This window comes from Macrotis lagotis, chromosome 5 (genome assembly GCF_037893015.1).
Source record: "Macrotis lagotis isolate mMagLag1 chromosome 5, bilby.v1.9.chrom.fasta, whole genome shotgun sequence".
In the NCBI taxonomy this organism is placed as follows: domain Eukaryota; kingdom Metazoa; phylum Chordata; class Mammalia; order Peramelemorphia; family Peramelidae; genus Macrotis; species Macrotis lagotis.
The window spans coordinates 68,286,985-68,311,234 of NC_133662.1; the positions used below are offsets into that span (position 1 = coordinate 68,286,985).

The 24,250-nt window shown below is 35.4% G+C and overlaps 1 protein-coding gene and 1 long non-coding RNA gene across 2 annotated transcripts in view; one reads left to right on the plus strand and one right to left on the minus strand.

Moving 5' to 3' along the window:
* LOC141489748 (uncharacterized) overlaps nucleotides 1–24,250 on the minus strand; it is a 164,545-nt gene that overhangs the window by 85,830 nt on the left and 54,465 nt on the right. The gene's annotated exons all lie outside the window — the stretch shown is intronic.
* On the plus strand, nucleotides 4,783–5,715 carry LOC141489744 (olfactory receptor 14A2-like). The gene has a single exon (XM_074190198.1). The coding sequence runs from the start codon at nucleotides 4,783–4,785 to the stop codon at nucleotides 5,713–5,715; it is 933 nt and encodes a 310-aa protein (XP_074046299.1).

The following is a 24,250-nucleotide window of genomic DNA, read 5'->3' on the forward strand; positions in this document are numbered from 1 at the left end:
GTGTTTTACCCCAGTATATTTGCAGTGAGTCTAGGAAATGGTGGGAGCATTTTGGGAAAAGCTATTAGAAGAAAGGACAATAATTTCTGTTTCTTCTTCATGTAACAATTGGATACATGAATCTCCTCCACTTTTGAAAAACTACACTATATCCACATAAGCCTATTGGATAAATATGGAGACGACATGGTCTGACCCTTAAGCAATAGTTTGAAGAAATAAATGGATTACAAGGTATGAATTTCAATTTTCTCTTGTGGAAAATATATATGCATCTATCTTTATAACTAAGATTATAAAAAGTTAGCTTTTCATCAATCTGAAATAACCAGAAATAAGAAAGACTATATGAATAAATGCAGAAAGTATTTCTGACACCTGGCTTTGGACTGTAAAAAAAATGAATTTTTAAATTGAATCTAATGGATACTGGGGAAATTTATGTTTTTATCAGAATGAGTCTTAGTTCTAGGGATGTTTTAAACCTGAGAGTATCTCACAGTCACCTAGAATTCCTACAAATAACCAGGCAATAGGCTCTGAATGGGGGACTTTAGATGAGACTTGAAAAAATTAAATATTCAGAGATACTGAAGTGAGAAGCAAATGCATGCCAGGCATCGAAAAGAGCAGTGCAAAGTCACAGGGATGGTAAATAATATGCCATGTAAGGGAACAGAAAGAAGTTCCTTGGGGTTGAATTTGGGGGTCTAGAAAAGAGTGGTGTACAATATGGCTGAGAAGAAAATTTGATTCCTGATTCGCAAGAGATGGTCAAACATAACAGCTTATACTTGAATTGGGGAATTCCCGAACTTGAGTGAGTAGGGTAGTGTTGTGCTTTAATTTGGCTTTAGAAAATTCAGTTTGGCAGAAGAATCGTTTGTAGTTGGGACAGAATTGAGACTCGGAACCCAATTAAGAGGCTATTGGAAGAGTCTAGTGATGTTGAAAGGAATAGAAAATGTGGAAAATTTAATGAATATTTATGCCAATTGAGAGTGAAGTAAAAATAATATCAGTAAAATTCTGAATCCTGGTGATAGGAAGAATGAGTTCTACCATGACAGATGAAAATTCAAAGCAAGGGAATCCTTTGGAATCATACTGTAAGGGAGTGGGTAAGTTAGTAGAGATAATGATTTCTCTTGATAACTTTGAGGTATCAATAGGAATTCAGATTTGAAATTTCAAATATCCAAGAGACATTTAATGCTATAAAACTGATAATCCAGAGAAAGACTAAGTCAAGTAATATATTTGTAGACTTGATCATCATAGAGATACTTGATAAAACTGTGAACTGATAAGGTCAAAAAGAGGATCCAAAAAGAATATAAAAGGAAGTCAATAACAAAACTTTTACAACTATCCATACTTAGCATGTTAGGAAAATGAATTGGCAAGAGAAACTAAGAATAAGTTATAAAACAGGTAGAAATAGGATCAGAAATTTTCATAGAGAAATCCATTATATTAAATGAGCATGTGATCAACAACCTTCAAAAATGCACAGCAACTAAAGAGAGTAAGGCTAGAGAAAAGGCAATCAGATATCAATAAATAAATTATTCATTGACTAGGGAAAGCATCATTTCAAGTATCTGATTTGGCCACATTGCAGATTACAGTGGGGTCAGGAAGAATGAGAGTAAAGCCAGTGGAGTATAGCAAGAATTATTCTAGGCAGGTTGCAAAAGGTAAGAGAGCTAAGGAAGATAATTTGATGAAAAAAAATATGGCCTATTGAAAATGTCTTTTGAGAATGGGCACAGTTTACATGTTTTTATAAGTAGCAGGGGACAACGCAGTATTAGGCAATAAAGACCACATGGGAAAGGATCAAAGATATGCATAAGGTTTCACCTTTATCTGGAGATATGTCACCTCACATCATCATAAAGGAGCAAAAGTCGAGAGAATGGAGGATGTCAAGAAAGCATAACTGAAAAAAAATGGAGAAGAAGAATCTGACCAGGAATAGTCTCTATTTTATAAATGAATTATGAAATCAAGTCTTAATTCATGTGAGTTGTTGATAGAAAAGTGTATGGGAAATATAAAGAGAATAGGTAAGTTGAGAAAAGAAAAAGAGGTGGATACGATTTTAAACATTGATTTAATAGAAGGGAAAATTTTTACCTCGCTGAGACTAGATAATTAAAACTGACAATAGCCTCACTTAATAAATTTTGAATTTCATCATCTCTTCAGAAATATCTAAGTAAGATTAAACAAGGAAATACAGAAATAACCACAAGTTAATTTCATTAGATGTAAGCTATAATTATTCAAGAAATCAAGTGATTCAAGAGGAGACAAAAATTGGTTAAGTATAGGATCCCAATTAGAAAAGTTAAATCAGAGTAGCTTGGTTTCCAAGAAAATTACTGAAAAATATGAGGAATGGATGTCCTACAGAAAACAAAAAAAAAACATGATTAGGGAGAGTTGGATGTGGAAATTTTAGTAAAATCTCAAAATTTTAATTGCAGCTCCATCTTTTAGAACCAATACTTAATATTTTAAAAGAACTGTATTGAAAAAACAGAGCATCCCTCCACCCAAAGTTGACCTTTCCATTTCTATTTCTTTGTTTTTGGTGTCAATATACTTGAAAAATCTCTTCAAAAGACTAAATTTTCTGGGGGCTAGGCGGCACAATACATAGAGCACGGGAGTCAGGAGTACCTGAGTTCAGATCCCACCTCAGACACTTAATAATTACCTAGCTGTGTGACCTTGGGCAAGCCACTTAATCCCATTTGCTTGAAAAAAAATCTTAACAAAAACTAAATATTCTTGCCTGTTTAAAACTCAGATACACAGATAGATAAATAGGTACAGATATACTCACATACACGCAAAAAAAATTATACTTCCTTTCTATTTTATATATATTTTGTATTAATAAATGTGCATGTGTCTTTCTGTCTGCCTGAAGTTAACTCTTGCTCCCACATCTCCCTATTCTCTTTGTTATGTTCCTATGCATTTATCTTAATTTAATATCTATTATATTTATTTTCAAAACTTTCTTGGTTCCTTAAGACTCTAGAAAATCAATTATGATCTATACAGGATTAGAACAGCTTTTATAGAACACACAATGAAAAAAAACTTTTTTGAAAAATATTAGTGAGGGGCAGAGAGGTAACACAGTGGATAGAGCACCAGGCCTGGAGTCAGGAGGATCTAAGTTCAAATCAAGCCTCAGACATTTAATAATCACGTAGCTGTGTGAACTTGGGAAAATCATTTAACCCCATTGACTTTCAAAAAAAAACAATGAAACAATTTCAAAAGGAAGAAAAAAAAAGAAAATATGATATATAAAAAAGAAAAGTATTAGTGAAACATACTCATCAGTAATTCCTTTATCTTATGTTCAAAGTTCAGGTTTCTTTCTGCATATCTTTAATGAGAATAGTGAGTACTATAAACATGCCTTTCTATTTCAGCTTATGAGTTTTTGAGGACAGACAAAACTATTAACTAGGATATTACATAGTACTTGCCATCTTAAGAGATTTACAATTATTATTTCATTAGATCTTCATAACAACCCTGGAAGATATGTGCTATTATTATTCCCATTTCACTAATGAGGAAACTAAAGAAAGGATGCAACAGCAATTAAATATTTGCCTGGATTTAGATTCAGTTCTTCCTAAATAGAAATCTAATACTCTATACATTGTTTCATCTTGCTATCTAAAGACAGATGGGTAATTTAACTCAAGGAAGATGAAGCAGAAGTCAGAGGGGGTAGTCATTCTCCATTTTGCCTTCATCATACAAAGAAAGTATAACAGACTCACCACAAACAAAAGTGATTTGGAAATTAGTTGGTAATGGTTTTGCATTTCAATTTGACTGTTTTGAATAAATGGTGGCATAGTCTTTGATTAAGGGAGAGTATAAAGTTAAAAGAGTCCATGTTGATATCAAATCATTGAACCTGGCTTTATTTCCATGACAATTCTATTATTTTTGAGATAATGAGGCTGTCAGTATGATAGTGTCTAGGTTTAATTTTCAATTCTGGACAAGTAACATCATGTAAAATGGTGAGAGAATCTATATCTCTAAATTCTTGAAGAATGGGAAGAAGGTCATTTGTTCATGAAGAGAAAGTTCATGCTTCCCTCAGAATAGGAACTTGGAGTAGCTTTTAATTTAGCCTGGGAATCCATTTCTGTATGATGCCAAGAAAGTCTCATAACTTCCCTGAGATTTGGTATTTTATGCTCAAAATGTTAAAATAATACTTGAACCTTTTACCTCACTGGATTCTTGTGATTAAAGCACTGTATAGATATTAAAATGAATATATATTAGAGAAATATTGCAGTTATCATCATTTTCAAGTTGTGGATTTCCAGAAATATTAGAAAGGAATATTAGAATAGAATTTTTTATTCCTAGAAATATAGTTGCATTGGAATCTAGAAGACTTCTTAAAAATTGTCTAGTTCAAGGATTATTAAACTGTCTTGTGACTTGGGCTGCTTCTACTTTAGCCTACTACCCCCTCCTCTGAACAGAATATTTAAATATATGAATCAAAATACATTGATTTCAAAAGAATTCATACATAAGAGATATATAATTATCAATTTATGATTAAAAATAATTCTTGTACCTTAGGTTAATATTCACTGATATAGTTTCATCCTCACAATTGGTAAATGAACTGAACAAAAATATCTTGGAACAAAGCACACAATGTTCTCATTATTTGATAACTGTTTCTTTCTCTATACAGAAAATCAAGTGAGCATGACCAACCTTACCATGGTGACAGGATTCCTCTTGATGGGCTTTTCCAACACCTGGGAGATGCAGGTCTTTTATGCCATGCTCTTTTTATTGATCTATCTGGTGGCTCTGATGGGTAACCTGCTCATTTTCATACTCATCTCCCTTGATGAGCATCTCCAATCCCCAATGTATTTCTTCCTGAAGAATCTGTCCTTTTTAGATCTTTGCCTAATTTCCACCACACTTCCTAAATCTATCACAAACTCCCTGAGACATAATCATTCTATTTCTTTCATGGGGTGTGTATTACAGCTCTTTTTAGTACTCTTATTTGCAGGATCTGAGCTTTTGCTCCTCACAATGATGTCCTATGACCGCTATGTAGCCATCTGCCAGCCCCTGCACTATGAATCCATCATGACCAAGGGGACTTGCATGAAGATGGCAATTGTTTCCTGGATCAGTGGAAGTTTAATTGGGTCTATGTACTCAACTAGTACATTCACTTTGCCTTTCTGTAGCTCTAAGGACATCCATCAGTTCTTCTGTGATGTCCCTTCATTACTTAGGATCTCCTGCTCTGATATGCATATTGGAGTATATATAACTTTGGCAATTGGGGTTGTCATAGGGATTCTCTGCTTTATTTTCATAGCTATCTCTTATGGTCCTATATTTTCAACTGTACTGAAGATTCCAACTACAGAAGGCCAGACAAAAGCCTTCTCCACTTGCCTGCCCCACCTTATCGTTCTCATGATTTTTGTCACAACAGCTATTACGGTTTACCTAAAACCAACTCAAAAGCAATCTGACTCAATTTTGGATTTATTGTTGTCTATATTGTATACAGTGGTGCCTCCAATTCTGAACCCTCTCATCTATAGCCTGAGGAACAAAGATATCAAGAATTCTCTAAGGAAACTAATAGCTTGGAAACATTTCTCATAGTTATTAAAGCTATTTTTTCTATGTTCATATGACTAATTTATTAAAAAAAAGTAAATTAGTTGAGACCTTTCTGTGCATACTGACTTGAATTCTATACTTGTTTGTCCATTTCAAGGTCATGAATTAAGAAAGACTATCTCTGCAATTGCTAATAAATTATTTTCAAAACAGACATATGCAGAGTAAGTAATTTTGACTACTATAAATACCCAAATTAACTGTATCATACAAATGAAGAAAGAGGCTATCTTCATCCAGAGAAAGAACTGATGAATATACAGAAAATATACATAGAATAATATATAGAGAGAGTAGTGTGTGTGTGTCTAATAGTGGCCATCTCTAAGGCATGGAAAGGTAAGGGGGGAAAAGGGAAAAAAAGAAAATTTACATGATAACTATACTGCATATTTAAAAGAAATAGCAAATTGTGTGATTTTTTTAAGGTGTCTTAAGTAATCTCTTCTTCAAAACTTTGAGCTCAAAAATAGAATTCTGATCAATAAACTGTCAAGCCCCAAATTAAAAAAAATTAAAGCAACATTTCTAATATGGAAATCTACTTTCCCTGATTTCACATATATATAATTATAATATTTTTTGTCTTCTCAGTAGATGCAGGGGCTAGAAGACAGAAAGAAAATCCAAAACTCAAAATTTAAAGACTAAAATGTTCAAAAATAAATAAAAATTTTTTGAAAAAGAAATAGAGTATTTGCAAATCTCTGAATGTCTAATTTGCACACTACCTGGAACACAATGAATATATATTAAATTCATTAGTAGATATTTAATCATCCACAGTAAAGCTCTTCCAAAGAGAGTTAAACATGTATTTCAGTACAGAATGCCAACCATTTTATACTTTGCACCATGCATTTCTGAGATATCATTCCCAAAGTCCATGTGAAGTCATGAATATTAATTTTATAGGGGAAGCTAGGTGGTGCAGTGGGTAAAGCACCAGCCCTGGAGTCAGGAGTACCTGGGTTCAAATCCAGTCTCAGACATTTAATAATTACCTAGCCATGTGGCCTTGGGCAACCCACTTAACCCCATTTTCCTTGCCAATACATATATATATATATATATATGTATATATATACATATATATATATATATACATATATAGAGATATATATATAATAATTTTACAACAAATTTAGAGATTAAGAGGATCTATTTCTTGATTTCATTTTACTTTTTTTTCTTTTCATTAAACAGTCTTGGAGGAAAAAATGAATATAGCTAGAATTAACTATTGGGCCTAAATAGTAAACATTCTAGAAGTTCAAGAAACTTCCAAAGGAAAGAATTCCACTTCATTTAAACCTGGCTTCAATCTCATAATAGGCTGTTTTTCCTCTTTGTAACAATATTAAACATATACAGATAAAGAGAGGAAATAAAAACAATTTTACCAACACTCAATCATTCATTCCTTAAATAAAATAATCAATTCACTTTGCTTTTCTTAGATCTATTCAAGGTCTTGACTCAATCCTTCCTCATTGGGAGAGATATAAAAACTGTTATTTCTTCTGAATTCCTCTGAGCAACTCAATGAAGTCATTGGAAGACTGTCAGAACTAAATTGAAGATTTGAATTTTTCTATTAAAGAATGGCAAACTATTTTATATGAATACATATAAATATACATACAAATGTGTATATAAGTATATTATATATATATGTATATATATATATATATATATATATATACATATATATATATATACGTATTACACTGAAATTTCCTTGGACGACATCTAAGATTTGCTCTTTTATTTGTTCTTTGTTTTTCTTCTAATTAAGCAAGGTAGGTATTTATCTTCTTAGTATTTTCTCTTTCATGGAACTTTAATCTCTTTTAATCACAATATTTTATTTACAAAAAAGAATCATCCCCAAGGAAAACATTTAATTTGACCATAATTGGTATGCTAATTTAAACATCACAAGACCAGTGAACACAACATACACACACACACACACACACACACACACACACACACACACACACATATGTCAATGTAATAGGCAGGTGTTCCTTTTGCTGGGGCGGGCAAAACTTTCTACTCTTTAATTTTCCTTATTCTCAATTCCCACAGGTTTTTTTGAATGTATTTGAGAAAGGAATAAGTACCTACTAGCAAGAGAAGAAATGGAAACAGTTTTCCTCACCACATTTACCTGGAAGAAACTAAGTTTTAGAGCAGGTTCCTGTCCCTTGGAATAAAAAAGTGAGGAAAAGGAGAAGTACCAATTCATTAGGTCTTGAAGGTCTATTCATACCTCTAATATTCATATACATGGTCACTGCACACTTACAAGTTGTTAAGTTGTTTGATGCTGACCAGGTTCCAGATGAAAGCAGCAGTTCATGGGCTAAAGGAAAAATATGTTCCAAATTTAACAATCTGGGCAAATAGAATGCACATGTATTGTTAGTAATAAATCATTACAGACAGAAATTTTGTTTAAGAGCAAGAGAAATAAAAATCCCTCATTCCATCAGTGTCTAGCTAGATTGAGATTTTTATAGAGTTTAATTAAGAGAACTTTTTCACTGACCCCACATTTTCCTTAACTGCTGACCTTACCAGTCAAGTCAATCAAACAAGACTGATTGGCATGTGGAAGTGAGAAACAGGCAGGCATAGTATCTTCACTGTCACCCATGTAGAGATTTCCTATTTTTCTCTTACTTCTCTAAGTGACATGCTAAGGACTTAGTAGATAGCAATCTGTTCTATCACTAACTTCTGCTAAGAAATGACAACACAGAAAGGACCTAAGAACATAGCTAAAAAGGAGAATTGTAGTGTTAAAAAAATTTTAAATGAAACAGCTTTTAATGAGGATGATACATAGAGTGTGAATAGTACAATGGATGACTGAATGATAGGAGATACGGATTTGTAGCAATCGATTACATTTAAAAATTATGAAGTCAACTTCCAGCCAAGATGGCAAAGAGAAGACAAGCACAGTGCTAATCTCCTGACCTTCCATCATAAATAAGATGAAATAAACTTCTTAACAGAAGTCTTATCCAAAAACCCCAGAAAGAGAAACTAGGAGAAGATCTACCTCAAAGTTTCTCCCCCAGGATCATGGGTGAACTGTTGGACTCTTCCAGGAGCACAGGACAGGATCAGGGCCTGAGAACTCGACTAGCCTGATCAACATGGTGGGCTAGAGCCTGAAAGTGTAAAAGTAAGGGCAAGCCTCATTGGTAAACTAGGGAGCAGAGGCACTGGTTGTGGCACTGAAGGTCTGGAGCTTTCTGGCAGAGTTGGAGGGAGAGTTCCAGTGCTTCCTTTCAGCTGAAGCTTCTTCCAGAACAAACACAATTAAAGCCAACCTCTGCCCCAGGCCTGTGAGCAGAAGACTTCCTTAGGGTGTGAATAGGGAGAGCAATTATCTTGCCCTAGAGCAAAATCCACCATTGATCTAAGATAAAAATACTCAATAGCTACATCAAGTTAAGGGAGAGGCCTCAAATTAAGGTCACAGACACTCCAGAGAAAGCAACCAACATGGCCTTCTGATCAGCCCACTTCAGTAAAGCCTTTAGGGATCTCAACATCAGACCTCTGTGAACCAGTCCCTTGACAACATAAGTTCTTAGTAAAATAAAGAAAAGCCAGAAAAAGGGGGGTCCATAGAAAAATTCCTAGAAGGAAAAGACCCTAACTCAGAGAGACCTAGAACCTCTGAGGGGAATATGATCTAGTCTCCAGCACAGAAAGACTTCCTTGAAGAAATCAGGAAATAGTTTAAAAATCAATTGGAAGATTTGGTAGAAACAATTAACACCTTGCAACAAGAAAACAAATCACTGGAAAATGCAGTTGGATAAATTAAAAGAGAAGATAATTCTGTCAAAAGCTCAGTTAGTCAAATGGAAAACTTGCAAAAATAGAATTGGTCAATTGGAAAAGGAATTGGAAAACATAAATGAAGAAAATTCTTCTCTAAAAAAAGAATGGAATCTGTGGAAGCTAATGACTTCATGAGACATCAAGAGGCTGTTAAACAAAACCAAAAAAAAATCAAAAAATAGAAGAAAATCTAAAATACCTCAACAGCAAAACCACTGACGTCAAGAACCATTCAAAAAGGGACAACCAGAAAATTATTGATCTTCCTGAAAACACTGAAGAGAGAAGAAGCCTGGACTTACTATTACAGGATTTAGTGATGGAAAATTGCCCAGATGTCATGGAACCAGAGGGCAAAATAGTTATTGAAAGAATACATCGATCCCCTCTGGAAAGAGATCATAAAATGAAAACACCAAGGAATATTGTGATCAAATTCGAGAACTATCAGATAAAAGAGAAAATTCTACAGGAAGCCAGAAAGAAATAATTTAAATACCAAGGAGCCACAGTAAGGATTAGACAGGACCTGGTTGCATCAACATTAAGGGATCGAAGGACCTGGAAAGAGATATTCTGAATAGCAAGGGAGCTTGGAAGGCAGCCAAGAATCCACTACCCAGCAAAGCTGAGCCTTCTCTTCCAGGAAGATGTACATTAAACAAAATGGGAGACTTCCAACATTTCATAATGAAAATAGCAGAGCTTAATAGAAAATTTGGACATCCAGCAGGAGGCTCAAGAGACACATGAAAAGGTAAAAAAACAAGGTAAAAAACAAGGTGGGGTAAAGGAAAAAATACTGCTATCCAATAAGATGAAACTGGCTATATACCCACTTTGTAGAAAGGTTCTCATCACTCTTGAGAATTGTAACTCTATTAGATAGTATCTAGTTAGCTAGACATGATGGACACTCATGCCTTTTCTGTGACTCAGAATGATTTAAAAACAATAACTCCTTAAAAACAGGGACAGTAAAGAAATGGGAGGATGGAGGGGACTGAATAGGGTAAATCTCATTGTAATAGAGGGGAAGAAAGGAGGAGATGAGAACCACCTGAATCTTTCTGTCATCAGACTTGGTTTAGAGTTAACTGATGATTGAGCTGAGGGAGGGGAGTGAAAAGAGAGAGAGTGCAGAGCTCTTACCTAGAACAGGATGCTGGAGTTCTGACTACATTCAGATCCTTATCGCAGTCTAGGCCCACCCAAAGAACAGCAGGAGCCCCCCTACACTTCAGCCTCGTGGTGGGGGGGTGGATATGGTCATTCAAAGACCAGGAGGGAAGACAGAGCCTCACATACTGAGACCCTTGTGGGAGTGTCCCAAAAGCTCAGGAAGCACCCCTAAAACAGGCTAAGGCTGCGAAAATGAGCAAGCGGAGAAACAAGAGGAATACCATTGGGAAATATTTTGCAAATGAGCCCAAGAAGGATCAAAACACTCAGTCTGAAGATGAGGAAGCACAAGCTCCTGCATCTAAAGACTACAAGAAAAACAGAAATTGGGCTCAGGCTATGACAGAGCCCAAAAAAGACTGAAAACCAAATGAGGGAGTTAGAAGAAAAACTGGGGAAAGAAATGAGAGAGAGAGATGCAGGAAAAACATGAAAATGAAGTCAGCAACCTAGTCAAGGAAAGCCAAAAAAATGCTGAAAAAAATAGCATGCTAAAAACCAGCTTAGGTCAAATGGATAAAACAGTTCAAAATGTTACTGAGGAGAACAGTGCTTTAAAAAGCAAAATTGGCCAGATGGAAAAAGAGATAAGAAAACTCTCTGAGGAGAACAAATCCTTCAGGCAATGATTAGAATTCAGGGAGATTGATGAATTTACCAGAAATTAGGAATCAATATTCAAAACCAAAAAAGAAAATGAAAAATTAGAAGAAAATGTGAAATATCTCATTTAAAAAACTATTGATATGGAAAACAGACTTAGGAAAGATAATTTAAAAATTATCAGAATACCTGAAAGTCATGATCAGGAAAAGATCCTTGACATCATTTTCAAAGAATTACTACAGGAAAATTACCCTGATATTCTAGAAGCAGAGGGCAAAATAGAAATGGAGAAAATCCACTGATCCCCCCCCCCGGGAAAGAGATCCCAAAAAACCAACCCCTTGGAATATTATAACCAAATTCCAGAGCTCCCAAGTCAAAGAGAAAATATTACAAGAAGCCAGAAGGACACAGTTCAGATATCGTGGAGCTACAATCAGGATCACACAGGACTTAGCAGCAACTACATTGGAAGCTTGTAGGGCTTGGAATATATTATACTGGAAGGCAAAACGGCTTAGAATGCAGCCAAGAATCAACTACCCAGCAAGGCTGAATGTCCTCTTCCAGGGAAAAAGATGGACTTTCAATGAACCAAGGAAATTTCAAATGTTCCTTTTGGAATGGCCAGAGCTGAACAGAAGGTTTGATCTTCAGATACAGGACTTGGGTGAAGCATAGAGATTGGAGGAGAAGGGCAAAATATGAGGGATTTGATGATGAACTGCATGTATTCCTGTATAGAAAAATGATATTAATAATACTCATATGAACCTTCTCAGCTAATAGAGCAGGTAGAGGGAGCTTTTATAGTTGAAGCAGAGGAGAAAGCTGAATTCCAAGATAAAATATGGTGTAAAAATGGAGTCAATAGACAAAAGGGAAATGTAATGGGAGAAAGAAAAAGGAGAGGGGGAATAGGCCAAGATATTTCATATAATAAGATTTTTCTTTATTACAATTAGCTATTGCAATTATATGGAAGGGGGAAGGCAAGGGGGGAATGAGGGAAACTTCACTCTCATCAGAGGTGGTTAGGAGAGGAAACAGCATATATACTCAATGGGGTATAGGCATCTGGAGTAAGAAGGAGGGGGGGAGAGGGGGAAGGGGGGGGATGTGAGTCATGGAGGAGAGGATGGACCTGGGGGGAGAGTGGTCAGATATAACACAGTTTCTTTTTTTATTTCTTGCAAGGGGCTGGCATTGGATGGCCTGTCTGGGACCACAGGGCCAGGGGGAAACTGGACTTAAGGGGTGGTATTGGGGCTCAGGACCTCTTGGCCCCAGAGCCGGGGATCTGTCTGCTGTGTCACTCAGCTACCTTACAGCAGAGTCAGAGTGAAAGGAGAGAGAAAATATAGTACATAGTAGTGGAGAAATACAAAAGGAAGAAGCTGCAATCAGCAATGGCAACAGTGGAAAAATATGGAAGTAACTTTTGCCATGGATTTACCATAAAGAATGTTACCCACCTGCGACAGAGTTGTTGGTGTTGGAACAAAGACTCAAGCACATTTTTTTATTATTAATATTTGGGGGTAGTGCAGGGCAAATGGGGCTGGGTGACCTGCCTGGGCCCGCATAGCAGGGTGACTTTTGTGTGTCTGAGGCCAGATTTGGACCTGGGTGCTCCTGGCTCAAGGGCCAATGCTCTGTCCACCACCCAGCCACCCCTACTATTACTACTATTTTATTTTATTTTTTGTCTTTTTTTCTTTTTTTTTGGTTTTTGCTGGGCAGTGGGGTTCCGGTGGCTTGCATATCACACGGCTGGGTGTATGGGGCCGGATGTGGGCTCGGGTGCTCATGGCTCCAGGGCTGGTGCTCCGTCCATTGTGCCACCTGGCCATACCTACAATTATTACTATTTTTTTAATTTTAATTTTTTTCCCTCCCCTTTACTTTATCACTCAAGCAAGTCCATATGGAGAGGGGCTATTTCGTTTACTCTTAAACAAGAATATTTTGTTAATGTAAAAAAATTATTTGTACAAAATGAGAATAAGTATTAAATAAAAAATAGTCAAAAATAAAATAAAGTTAACTTACACACATACTCAGTTAAGAAACTTATCTTACCTTTCCAGTATTAAAAGAAGAAAAATGGAGGGAGGAGATGGGGAGGAAGGAGACAGGAAGGGGGAGGGAAAAAGGGGAACTAACAGAAGGAAGGGACGGAAGAAAGGGAACAGGGAAAGTGGAAAGAAACGGGAGGGGGTGTGGACATAGGAGGGCAAACATACTGAAAGTGGCAGTATCCAGAAGCAAAATACTGGAGAATATGGATAATGGCAAAAAAGGGGGAAAATACAGAGGGAAGATAGCATGGAGGGAAATAAAGAGTTAGTGATTATAACTTTGAATGTGAATGGGATAGACTCTGCCTTAAAATGTAAGCAAATAGCAGAGTGGATTTAAAGGTGGAATCCTACAGTATGCTGCTTACAAGAAACTCATTTGAAGATTATGTAATTCTGTTACCTCTTATACTCTATCTTTCTTCCTTAAGGATATGTTTTCTCTCTTATCACATTCAGCTTAGATCAATGTATATCATGGAAACATTGTAAAGACTAACAGACTGCCTTCTGGGGGTGGGGAGAGAAGGAAGATTGGAGGGAAAATTTTAAAACTCTAAATAAATAAAATCTTAAAAAAATTATGAGGTCATGATGCTTAATAGTCAGATATCTTCAACTTAGATAACAGATAGGTGTCTCAATTGGGTCAGGTAGCCAAATTCTTTAAACTTTATACTAGTAAAAATATTAAAATGTTAGATGATCAGATAATTACCAAGAAATCCAAAGATCACCTATAATAAATATTTTTTCCACCAAAGAATTGTAGGGGGGAGGAAGACATTCAGAAGTACTATTTGTGATATTGGGAAGTCAGTACTATTGTTATTCTTGTTTTAGAGATGAAGAAACTAAGGCGGCTAGGTGGTGCAGTGGATAGAGCGTTGGCCCTGAAGTCATGAGGATCTGAGTCCAAATCTGGCCTCAGACACTTAGCTATGTGACCTTAACCCCATTGTCTTGCAAAAACAATAACAAAAAAATCAAAATGAAGAAACTGAAGCAAGAAGTTCAGTGACTTGCCAAAATCCCATAACTAGGAATTATCTGATTCCCAAATTTAGACTCAGGACTTTTAAATCCCAGGTCTGGCAGTCTATCTCCTGCACCATTAAACTTCCTCTAGAAAGGCAAGATGAAATAAAATACAAAGGAGCCATTATTCTGCATCCTGCATCCTGTCCTGTAGGACATACTCACTACAGATAGAAGTGGTTTGGGAGTTCACCAGTAGTTTTCTATGTCAAGATGCTGTTCTTAGTCCCTGGTGGCATAGAGAGGGCATAAAATTAAATGTCCTAGGTTGGTGTCAAATTCATGATACTTATTTTTGTTATATAACAATGCTATTAGTTTGGGCTAATGAGGAGTATCTCAACATTTAAAAATATGACAATAGTATATGACAATGGGTATATAGCCAGTTTCATCTTATTGGATAGCAGTATTTTTGCCCTTTACAACCCCCCGCCCCGTGTTTTACCTTTTCATGTGTCTCTTGAGCCTCCTGTTTGATGTCCAATATCTGGGAGTCTTTATTGGGTTACACATCCTAGTCAGTGAACATCATTTTAAATTGTTAGAAAATTTACATGGCTATTATTTTGCTCAGAATGGGAAGAAAGCTATTTGTTCATTGAAAGAAAGTTCAGAATAGAAAGAATGCTGTTTGTTCATGGAAGGAAAGTATTTGTCCTCAGTACAGAAATCTGGAGGAGCTTTCAAGTTCTTGAAATTAGTAGTCCATGTTAACATTCAAGTTTTGAGTCATCCTGCATAACCACTAGAAAGGTATCAGACTTTTTTGATTGTTAAGTATCTTATGTTCACAATGGTAATAATAATATTGCTCAAAAAATCAATTTCACAAAGTACTTGTAAAAGTTGTTCTAATGTTAAAAAATCATAAAATTTAGAGATTTCTTACTACTATTGTCATATTTTTAAATCTTGAGATGCTGCTCCTAGAAATATAGATTATTTGCATTGTAAAAGAGACCTTAAAATCATTTAGTTAAAACTTTCTTAAGATTTTTTGAAACTTGAACCCCTCATGGCAAACCTTTGAAGTCATTTTCAGGATAAGATATTTAAATGACTGAAATAAAAAATTTATTTCAAAAGAAAACCATCTCAGTTTAAATATGCTTTTTATCTAAATTCATGGGCCTAAGACTTCAATGTTTTGATATAGTTTCATCTACTCATTCAGCAGATGAACAAACCAAAACAAAGAGACTCTTAGCTATACAGTTCACAGATTATATATGAACCTAGAACTCATGATCCTCAAAACACTGAATGTTTCAATTATTTGATCATTTGCTAGCTGCAGATAATCTTTTCTCTCTGTAGATAGTTGAAAGAACTTCCAGAACATGATCAACCTCCCAATGGTAACAGAATTTCTCTTCATGGACTTTTCAAATACTTTCGAGTGTCAGGATTTAGAAGCCTGACATGCATCTAAGATAAACCTGGTGACTTTGATGGGGAACCCACTCATCATCACCTTCGTCTTTCTAGATGAGCACCTTTAATCATTCATGCACCTCTTTAACTTGTTCCCTAATTTCTACCATATTCCCTAAATCCACAACAAATTTCCTGAGCCACAACCATTTCATCTCTATTTTGGAGTGAATATCAGGGCTTTAAAGTTATATTTCTTGCATTATTAGAGATTTTTATTATAATAGTAATATCCTATGACTGATATGTTACCAGTCATTAAACTATGAAATCATCATAAATAAGGGGGATTGTGCAAAGAGGGGAGCTGCTTCATAGTTCACTAGAAGTTTGTTTGGGGTCCTCAACACAATTCACTTTCCCTTTCTGTAACTCCAAAGAGAGCCATTAGTTTTATTGTGATATTACTTCCTTACTCACAATCTCTAATTATAAAATCTATATTGCAGTTGATGAGGCTATAGTTATTGGATTCAGTTTAGGGATTCTTTGCTGCATTTCCAATACTATCTCTTAAGGTCCAATTTTTTTAAATGGACTGAAGATTCAACCAGATGGGATCAGTCAAAAGTCTTTTCCACTTGTCTATACCATCTTTGCTCTCATGATTTTGATTTCAATTGCAACCATGTCTTGTGTAAATCCTCTTTTGGATACTGTACTATGTTCTTTATCTACTGTTCTCAGTGTTCTATATAGTGGTGCCCCCAATCCTGAACCCTCTCAATCCATAACTTAAAGAACAAGGATATGAAGATGTGGAAAGGATTTTTCATGATTTTATGCATACTTTTTAACAGATTTTTTTTATTTCTCTTAAATTTATGGGCATTTTTATAGCATAGTAGAACAAAAAAAGATTATTATGCATGAAACTGCAAATCTATTATGTATAAATAGCCATTCTTTTAAGCTAATAAAACTATATAAATTCATTTTAGTCCTATTTTTATAACTGCCACTTTCTCTACCCTGGTGATGGCTGCCATTAGGCACAAATATGCATGCATACAGGCAGGTATGTGTATATATGTATGTGTACATGGAAGCATGCATGGTATCTATGCATGTGTGTGTCTATGTATATGTGTGTTTAAAATCATTCTATACTTCTATTTATTACTTCTTTCTCTGGATGCTTATAAGATCTTCATAATCCTTTGGAGTAAATTTGGCTATTTTTAATAATCAACACTTATTTCCTCATAGCTGTTCTTAAAACAGTACTTCTGCTGCTGCTGTATTCAATATTCTCTTGATTCTACTAATATTGTCCTTCATTATTTCATACACCTCTCATTGTATTTTTCTAAAATTACTTCTTATAGCAGAATAGTATTCCATTATGATCCTATACCACAACTTGTTGTCATTCCCAAATGACTTGTAATTGCTAGTTCTTTGCCACCACAAAGAAAGCTGCTATAAATATTTTAGAACATATAGGTTCTTTTGGTTTTCTATAATCATTTTTGATATATAGAACTGCAGGGGTATTGCTGGATCAAAGGGTATGCACAGTTTTACTACCAATGGAGTATACTTCCAAATTGCTCCCCATAATAGATGGATAAGTACAGAACTCCACCAATAGTGCATCAAAGACCCAGTTTTCCACCTACCCTCCAATATTCATCATTTCCCATTTTGTTCATATTAGTCAATCTGATTGGTATGAGTTAATATCTCAGATTTGTGTTAATTTGCATTTAAGTAATTAAAATTGAATAACAGAATTTTTCATCTGACTATGAATAACTGTCATTTCTTCTGAAAACTGTTCATATCTTTTGACCATTTATCAATTATGGAAGACATTCTAGGAAAAGAAAGAAAGAAAGAAAGAAAGAAAGAAAGAGGTGAGGCTAGGCAGTGCAGTGGATAGAGCACCAGCCTGGAGTCAGGAGTACCTGAGTTCAAATTCGACCTCAGACACTTAATAATTACCTAGCTGTGTGGCCTTGGGCAAGCCACTTAAACCCATCGCCTTGCAAAAAAAATCTAAAAAAGAAAAAAAAGATAAAGAAAAACAGACAGAAAGACAGGCAGACAGACAATAGAAAGATGTTTTTTACATTAAATGCCATAGTGAATAATTCATTGACCAGAGTCAAATGTTGCATCAGGAACTTAATAGCATTCCTAGAAGGAGGTTTTTTTTTGGGGGGGGTGCTATATTTTTTTTCTGGAAGGGATCCTCTTACCCACCTTTCAGCATACATAATTTTGGGTGACAGATTTTTCCAGTTTTACTATGAGTGAGTGATAGCAAAAGAATAAAAAAAAAACAGATTTCTTGCCCTCTAACCCTGAGACTTAAGTATATGTATATAGATAGATAGAGATAGAGATATAGATAGATGATATAGATATAGATATAGATAGATGATAGATGATAGATATAGATATAGATATAGATATAGATATAGATATGAATATAGATATATGGATATGGATATGGATATGGATGTAGATATAGATTTATATATATATATATATATATGTTTATAGCAAATGCCTGATTAGTCTCTCTTTAATAGACCTAATTCAAAGGGATGACCTATAGAATACCCTATATAGGGATAACTTGTGACTATGAACAAATCACTTAACTTCTCTGTACTTCAATATGCTGATTTGCATAATTGTGCTATTCTAAGGATCAAATGAAATAATGAAATACTAAAACAACTTGTAAAACATTAAGAAATCTATAATTATTAGTAATCTATTAACTATTTTGATTAAAGATAACTTTATTCTTGTTATCTTTTATAATCAAATTGTTTTGAGACATTCTTCAAGGCTTTGGATTGAAAAATAATTTATGGATATACAGGGTCTAGGCACATAAACAGTCTTCCTTTTTAATCATTCAAATATCCCAAAGGTCCATCATTTAAAATATGGAGGCAAAAGGGAGCACCTTGCCTCCTGGAGAATTAAAAGAGTAGAAAGCACAAAGTTATAAGGAAAAATTGAAGGAATATGGGGAAAGAGAATGTATCCCTGAAGGAAATATAAATCAGTAGAAATCAACAACAAACTAGAAGCTATAACCCCTCAAATAAACTGATCCATGAAGAATGATTTTGTATAAACATGTGGACTGTTAACCTCAGATGCTTCAGAGCCAGATGAAAATATTAGTCTTTCAGTTTTTAATTCTCCCTATTAATTCATGTAGAAATCAAGACAGTGGTATTTCATCCTTCAAAAAACATTGGGGAATGGTCAGGGGTCTTGACTCAGAGAAACAAGATGTGGAATGCAAGAGCCTAGAGCTAAAGTTTTGGGGGAAAGTTATCTACATTCAGGAGTGGAGCCAAGATAGTGGCATGAAGTTAGGAATTCCTGGAAACTCATTCCCCCCAAAACTCTAAAAATCATCAAATTATGACTCTAGACAAAATTTAGAGGGGCAGAACCCACAAAAATACTGAGTGATGTAGTTTTCCAGTCCAAGACAACTTAGAACCAGAAAGTTCCATTTCACCATCTAGGGGCCACAGTTACAGCACAGTGAAGCCCAGGGATCACCAGGAACAGATTGAAGAAGTAGTGAGAGAACTCTGCCACAACAGAGTGAGTGCAGAGCAAGTGCCAGCCTCAGAGCAGCCCTGTGATGAGAACCTGCAGCAGGAATTGAGGAGGCTAGCCTGCACCTCCAGAATGCAGTCCTCAGAGAGTAAGGGGATCGGGGGGAGACTGAAGAGGTCTCTCTGCTGTCCCTGGGGCAGAACCCTCCTATTTGCTCACATTCAGAACCAGGTTGTAATTTGGGTTTCCATACTACCATAGCCAAATAGGGACTTTCCTCACAGCTCCAGGGTAGAGGGGAGCACCTGTGATCATCCACATATCAAAGCACAGGCAAGAGAGCAGTCAGGGCCTCTCATCAGTCCTTGGAGGAATTAAGTTCTCAATGGTATGTCCAAAAAAATCCCCAAAGCCTTGAGAGTGTGGTAAATCAGTCATGGACTAAGTAAATGAGCAAATAAAAGAAAAATAAGAATATGACCATATAAAATTACTTTGGTCCCATTGAAGATTCAGAAGATGACAAAATCAAAGATTCTGAATCCAAATCCTCTAAGAGAAATAGAAAATAGGCTCAAGCTATAGATGATCTCAGAAAAGACTTTGAAAAGCAATTAAGAGGGGCAGCTAGGTGGCATAGTGGATAAAGCACCTGCCTTGGAGTCAGGAGTACCTGGGTTCAAATCCAGTCTCAGACACTTAATAATTACCTAGCTGTGTGGCCTTGGGCAAGCCACTTAACCCCATTTGCCTTGTTAAAAAAAACCTAAAAAAAAAGCAATTAAGAGAGGTAGAGGGAAAATTGGGAAGAGAAATGAGAGTGATGCAGCTAAATCATGAAAACCAAAGCAGCAGCGTGGTGAAAGAAATACAGAAAATACTGGAAAAAAGGATGCTACAAACAAGTTTAGACCAAATGGAAAAAGCAACACAAAATGAGGAGAAGAATGCCTTAAAAAAGCAGAATTGGCCAGTTGGAAAAGGAGATAAAAAAGCTCTCTGAAGAAAATAACTCTTTCAAATGCAAAATGGAACTAAAGGAAGTCAATGATTTTACAAGATATCAGGAAGAAATAAAGCTATTTCAAAAAAAATTAGAAAAACAAGACCTCAAAAGTAGATCCAGAAGATCCAGAAGAGATAATTTTAAAATTATTTGATTACCTGAAAATCACAAACAAGAAAAGAGCCTAGACTTCATTTTTCAAGAAATAATGATAAAGCAAAATTGTCCTGGGATCCCAGAAGCAGAGGGTATAATAGAAATTGAGGGAATTCACTTATCACATCCTGAAGGAGATCCCAAAATAAAAATTACAGGAATATTATAGCCAAATTCCAAAACTCCTAAGTCAAAGAGAAAATACTAAAAGCTGCCAGAAACAAACAATTCAACTACAGCAGCTCTATAGTCAGGATTACACAAAATCTGGCAGCATCTACATTAAGGGCTCACAGGGCATAGAATATGATATTCCAGAAGGCAAAAGATCTTGGTTTACAACTAAGAATCAACTACCCAGTAAAACTGAGCTTCTTCTTTCAGGGGAAAAGATGAACTTTCAATAAAATGGGGGATTTTCAAACTTTCCTAATGAAACAACCAGAACTGAACAGAAAGTTTGATCACCAAGTACAGGACTCAAGTGAACCATAGAGGGGATGGACAAGAAAGACTAACTATGACGAGCTTAATGATGTTGAACTGTATGTATTCCTACATGGGGAGAGGATATTGATAACTCATATAAACTTTCTCAATTGTAAGAGCATTCAGAAGGAGCATACAAAAACAAGGCACAGAAAGGAACTGAATATAATGATATAATATAGTAAAAAGATGGAATCAATGGGTGATAAAGGAAAGTACAGGGAGAAAGAGAAAGGAGATGAAGAAGAAGCTAAGAAATTTCACATAAGAGTCAAGAAAAAGCTTTTTCAATGGAGTACAACATGGGAAGGTGAGGAGGAATGAGAGAGCCCTCATTCTCATCAGAAATGGCTCAGAAAGAAAATAACATACACACTTAATAGGGTATAGAAATCTATCTTACCCTAGAGAAAAATGAGAAGAAAGGAATGGGATAAGAGGGAATGGGGAAGGGAAAGGGGAAGAGGTGATAGAAGTGAGGGAAGATCGTGGGAGAAGGTACTCAAGATACAACTCACTTTTGAACAGGGACAGGGTGAAAGGAGAGAGAGAGAGGATAGAATAAAGGAGAGTGGGGAGGAATATAATTGAGGGAAATACAGCTAGTAATAGTAACTGTGGAAAAAAATAATGAAGCAACTTCTTTGCTGGGCTTATGAGAAAGAAGGCAACTCATCCCAGAGACAGAGCCATTGGCATCTGAATACAGACTGAAGTACATTTTTTTCTGTCTCACTATTCTTGAAGTTTTTCATCTTCTTGGGGGGGGGGGGGGAGGAAGGTTTATATTTACTCTCATAACAAGATTATTGCAATAACATAAAATAAATAAACCCAAAAAGGGGGGGAAATATTTGGTAGTATAATTTATATCAAGTGTGAACAATTTGCAAAAGACTCTCATTGGAGAATTTCTAAAGTCATATTCCTAAAGCAGTCAGTCATGTCAATCACACCCTCTACTCCATGATCTCTAATATCAAATTGTTTCCAGTATCAAATACGAAATGCTCTACCAGCATCCAAAGCTCTTTAGAACCCATACACTTCTATGCTTCCATTTATTGTACCTTCCTCCCTAACATAACCTCTTTGATTCAGTGACATTTCCATTCTACTACTTCTACTCTGGAACAACACACTCTAGTTTTTGGTTCTGGTATGCGTGGAAGGCTCTGCTTCTTCCGTTCTGCCTAGTAAACTATCTGACTTTTTCTTTGCTTATTTTTGTTTGCACTTTGTCTCCTTAGATTGTAACCCTCTTGAGGGCAGGGACTGTCTTTTGACTCTTCTTTATAAGTTCAGTGCTTAGCAAAAAATCTGGATAATAGGATCTTAATCAATGTTAAATGATTAAGTGGGGAATGAGAATGTTGACTAGATGTTGATTAATTGCAAAAGGGTAGAGATTGCAAAGCAGCTTTGAAAAGGAGAAATTTTTTTCTTCATTTTTGCTTCATTGTCCCAGATTCTCATCACATGGAAATGTTGTAAAATGGAAAAGATGTAGAAAAAAAATGAATTTTCAACAATTCCCTGATTTTCCATTTGCTTCCCTAGAGACTTCAAAGAATTTCCATTCAGTGTGATCAGTCTCTCTTCTCTTGATTGAATGAGACATTTCACTCCTCTCTAAAGAGCATATTCATATCTAATCAGTACAGTTTCTCAAATTTCTATTTGCTATTTGGATAAATAGGATAATCACTGTTCACAGTTTTATGGTCTAAGTAACTCAATTTTGATAGGAAAGATTCTGACCTGAAGCTAAAACTTTGTGCTTGACCTTCATAAGTATAGAATTATTCCCTTAGACAATCATTTTGGGGGTGAGTAAAAGGGAAAAATTAGATAAAATCCTGCCATTTTTTTCAGAGGAAAAAAGATGACATGTTTCCTGACCCCTTCTCCTTTTCCCTTAAGGGTACGAATTAAAGTCCCCCTTAGAGAGATATGGGAAAGATTTATGCTGACATAAAATAAAGGAACTGGCTCCAGACTAAGAATATAGTGACTCTAACAGAATTCAAAATTAATAAATCAAATGACTTTAAATTCACAAGTTCCATGGAAGAAGAAAATTTTAAATGAATATCCACAAAATATTACCAAACAAAGAAAAGAGAACAAAGGAATTAAAATGGAAAATTTCAATTACATGGCATTAAAAAGGTTCTACAGAAATAAAACCAATGAAGCCATAATTAGAAGGAAAGTAAGAAAGTAGAGGGGAGAAAATAATATGGCTAATATGAAATTCTCTTTTGCGTGATTTCACAGTTATAATGGATCTCAGGAATATAATTCAGTTGGCATCTATTTTCTATACAGTGGTACCCCCAACCTTGAACACTTGAGAAACTATGGGTGAGGGATGGATAATAGTGAGGGAGAGAATCTAGATCTTAAAATTAATAATTATTAAAAAGAATTATTAAAAAGAATAAGGCTGGCTGCAAATATTTGATTTTTTATTTGAATACTACTGAAAACATACTTAGTAAGAAATGCCTTCACTATACATTTAATAATCCACAGTAAAATGACTCTAGAGACACCTCAACATTAAATTCACTTTAGAAATTCAATCCTGCTATAATTTGCACCAAACCCATTCATCTTTTAAGTATCATACTTAAAATGAGAAACTAGATGGCACAGTGGGAAGGGACCAGCCTTGAAATCACAAAGCCTTGTGTTCAAATCTAGCCTCAGATGCTTACTGATTGTGTGACCTTAGACAAGTCCTTAATCCTTATTGTCTCACATCCAGGGCCAACTCCAGTTATCCTGATCCATATCTAATCAGTGGACCCAGATTGGGGTTGGGGAGAGGAAGTTCTGTTTAGTTCTGGTCTTTTTATCAGAAAATTTCAGATGATCTCTATTTCATTTAAAATCAATCTTTTTCCCTGACAGAATATGCTAAATTTTGCAGGGCAGTAGTTGATTTTCTTAGGTGTTATTTGCAAAAACCAAGGGATCAAATGATCAAAAAGAAAAGGAAGTTGATTAATATAAAGTTTCAATTAGAAAGGTAAGAAAGATAAGTTAGAATCGGTATGATGACAGAGAAAAGGGACGTAATACTTATGATCCCAGAGGAGACAAA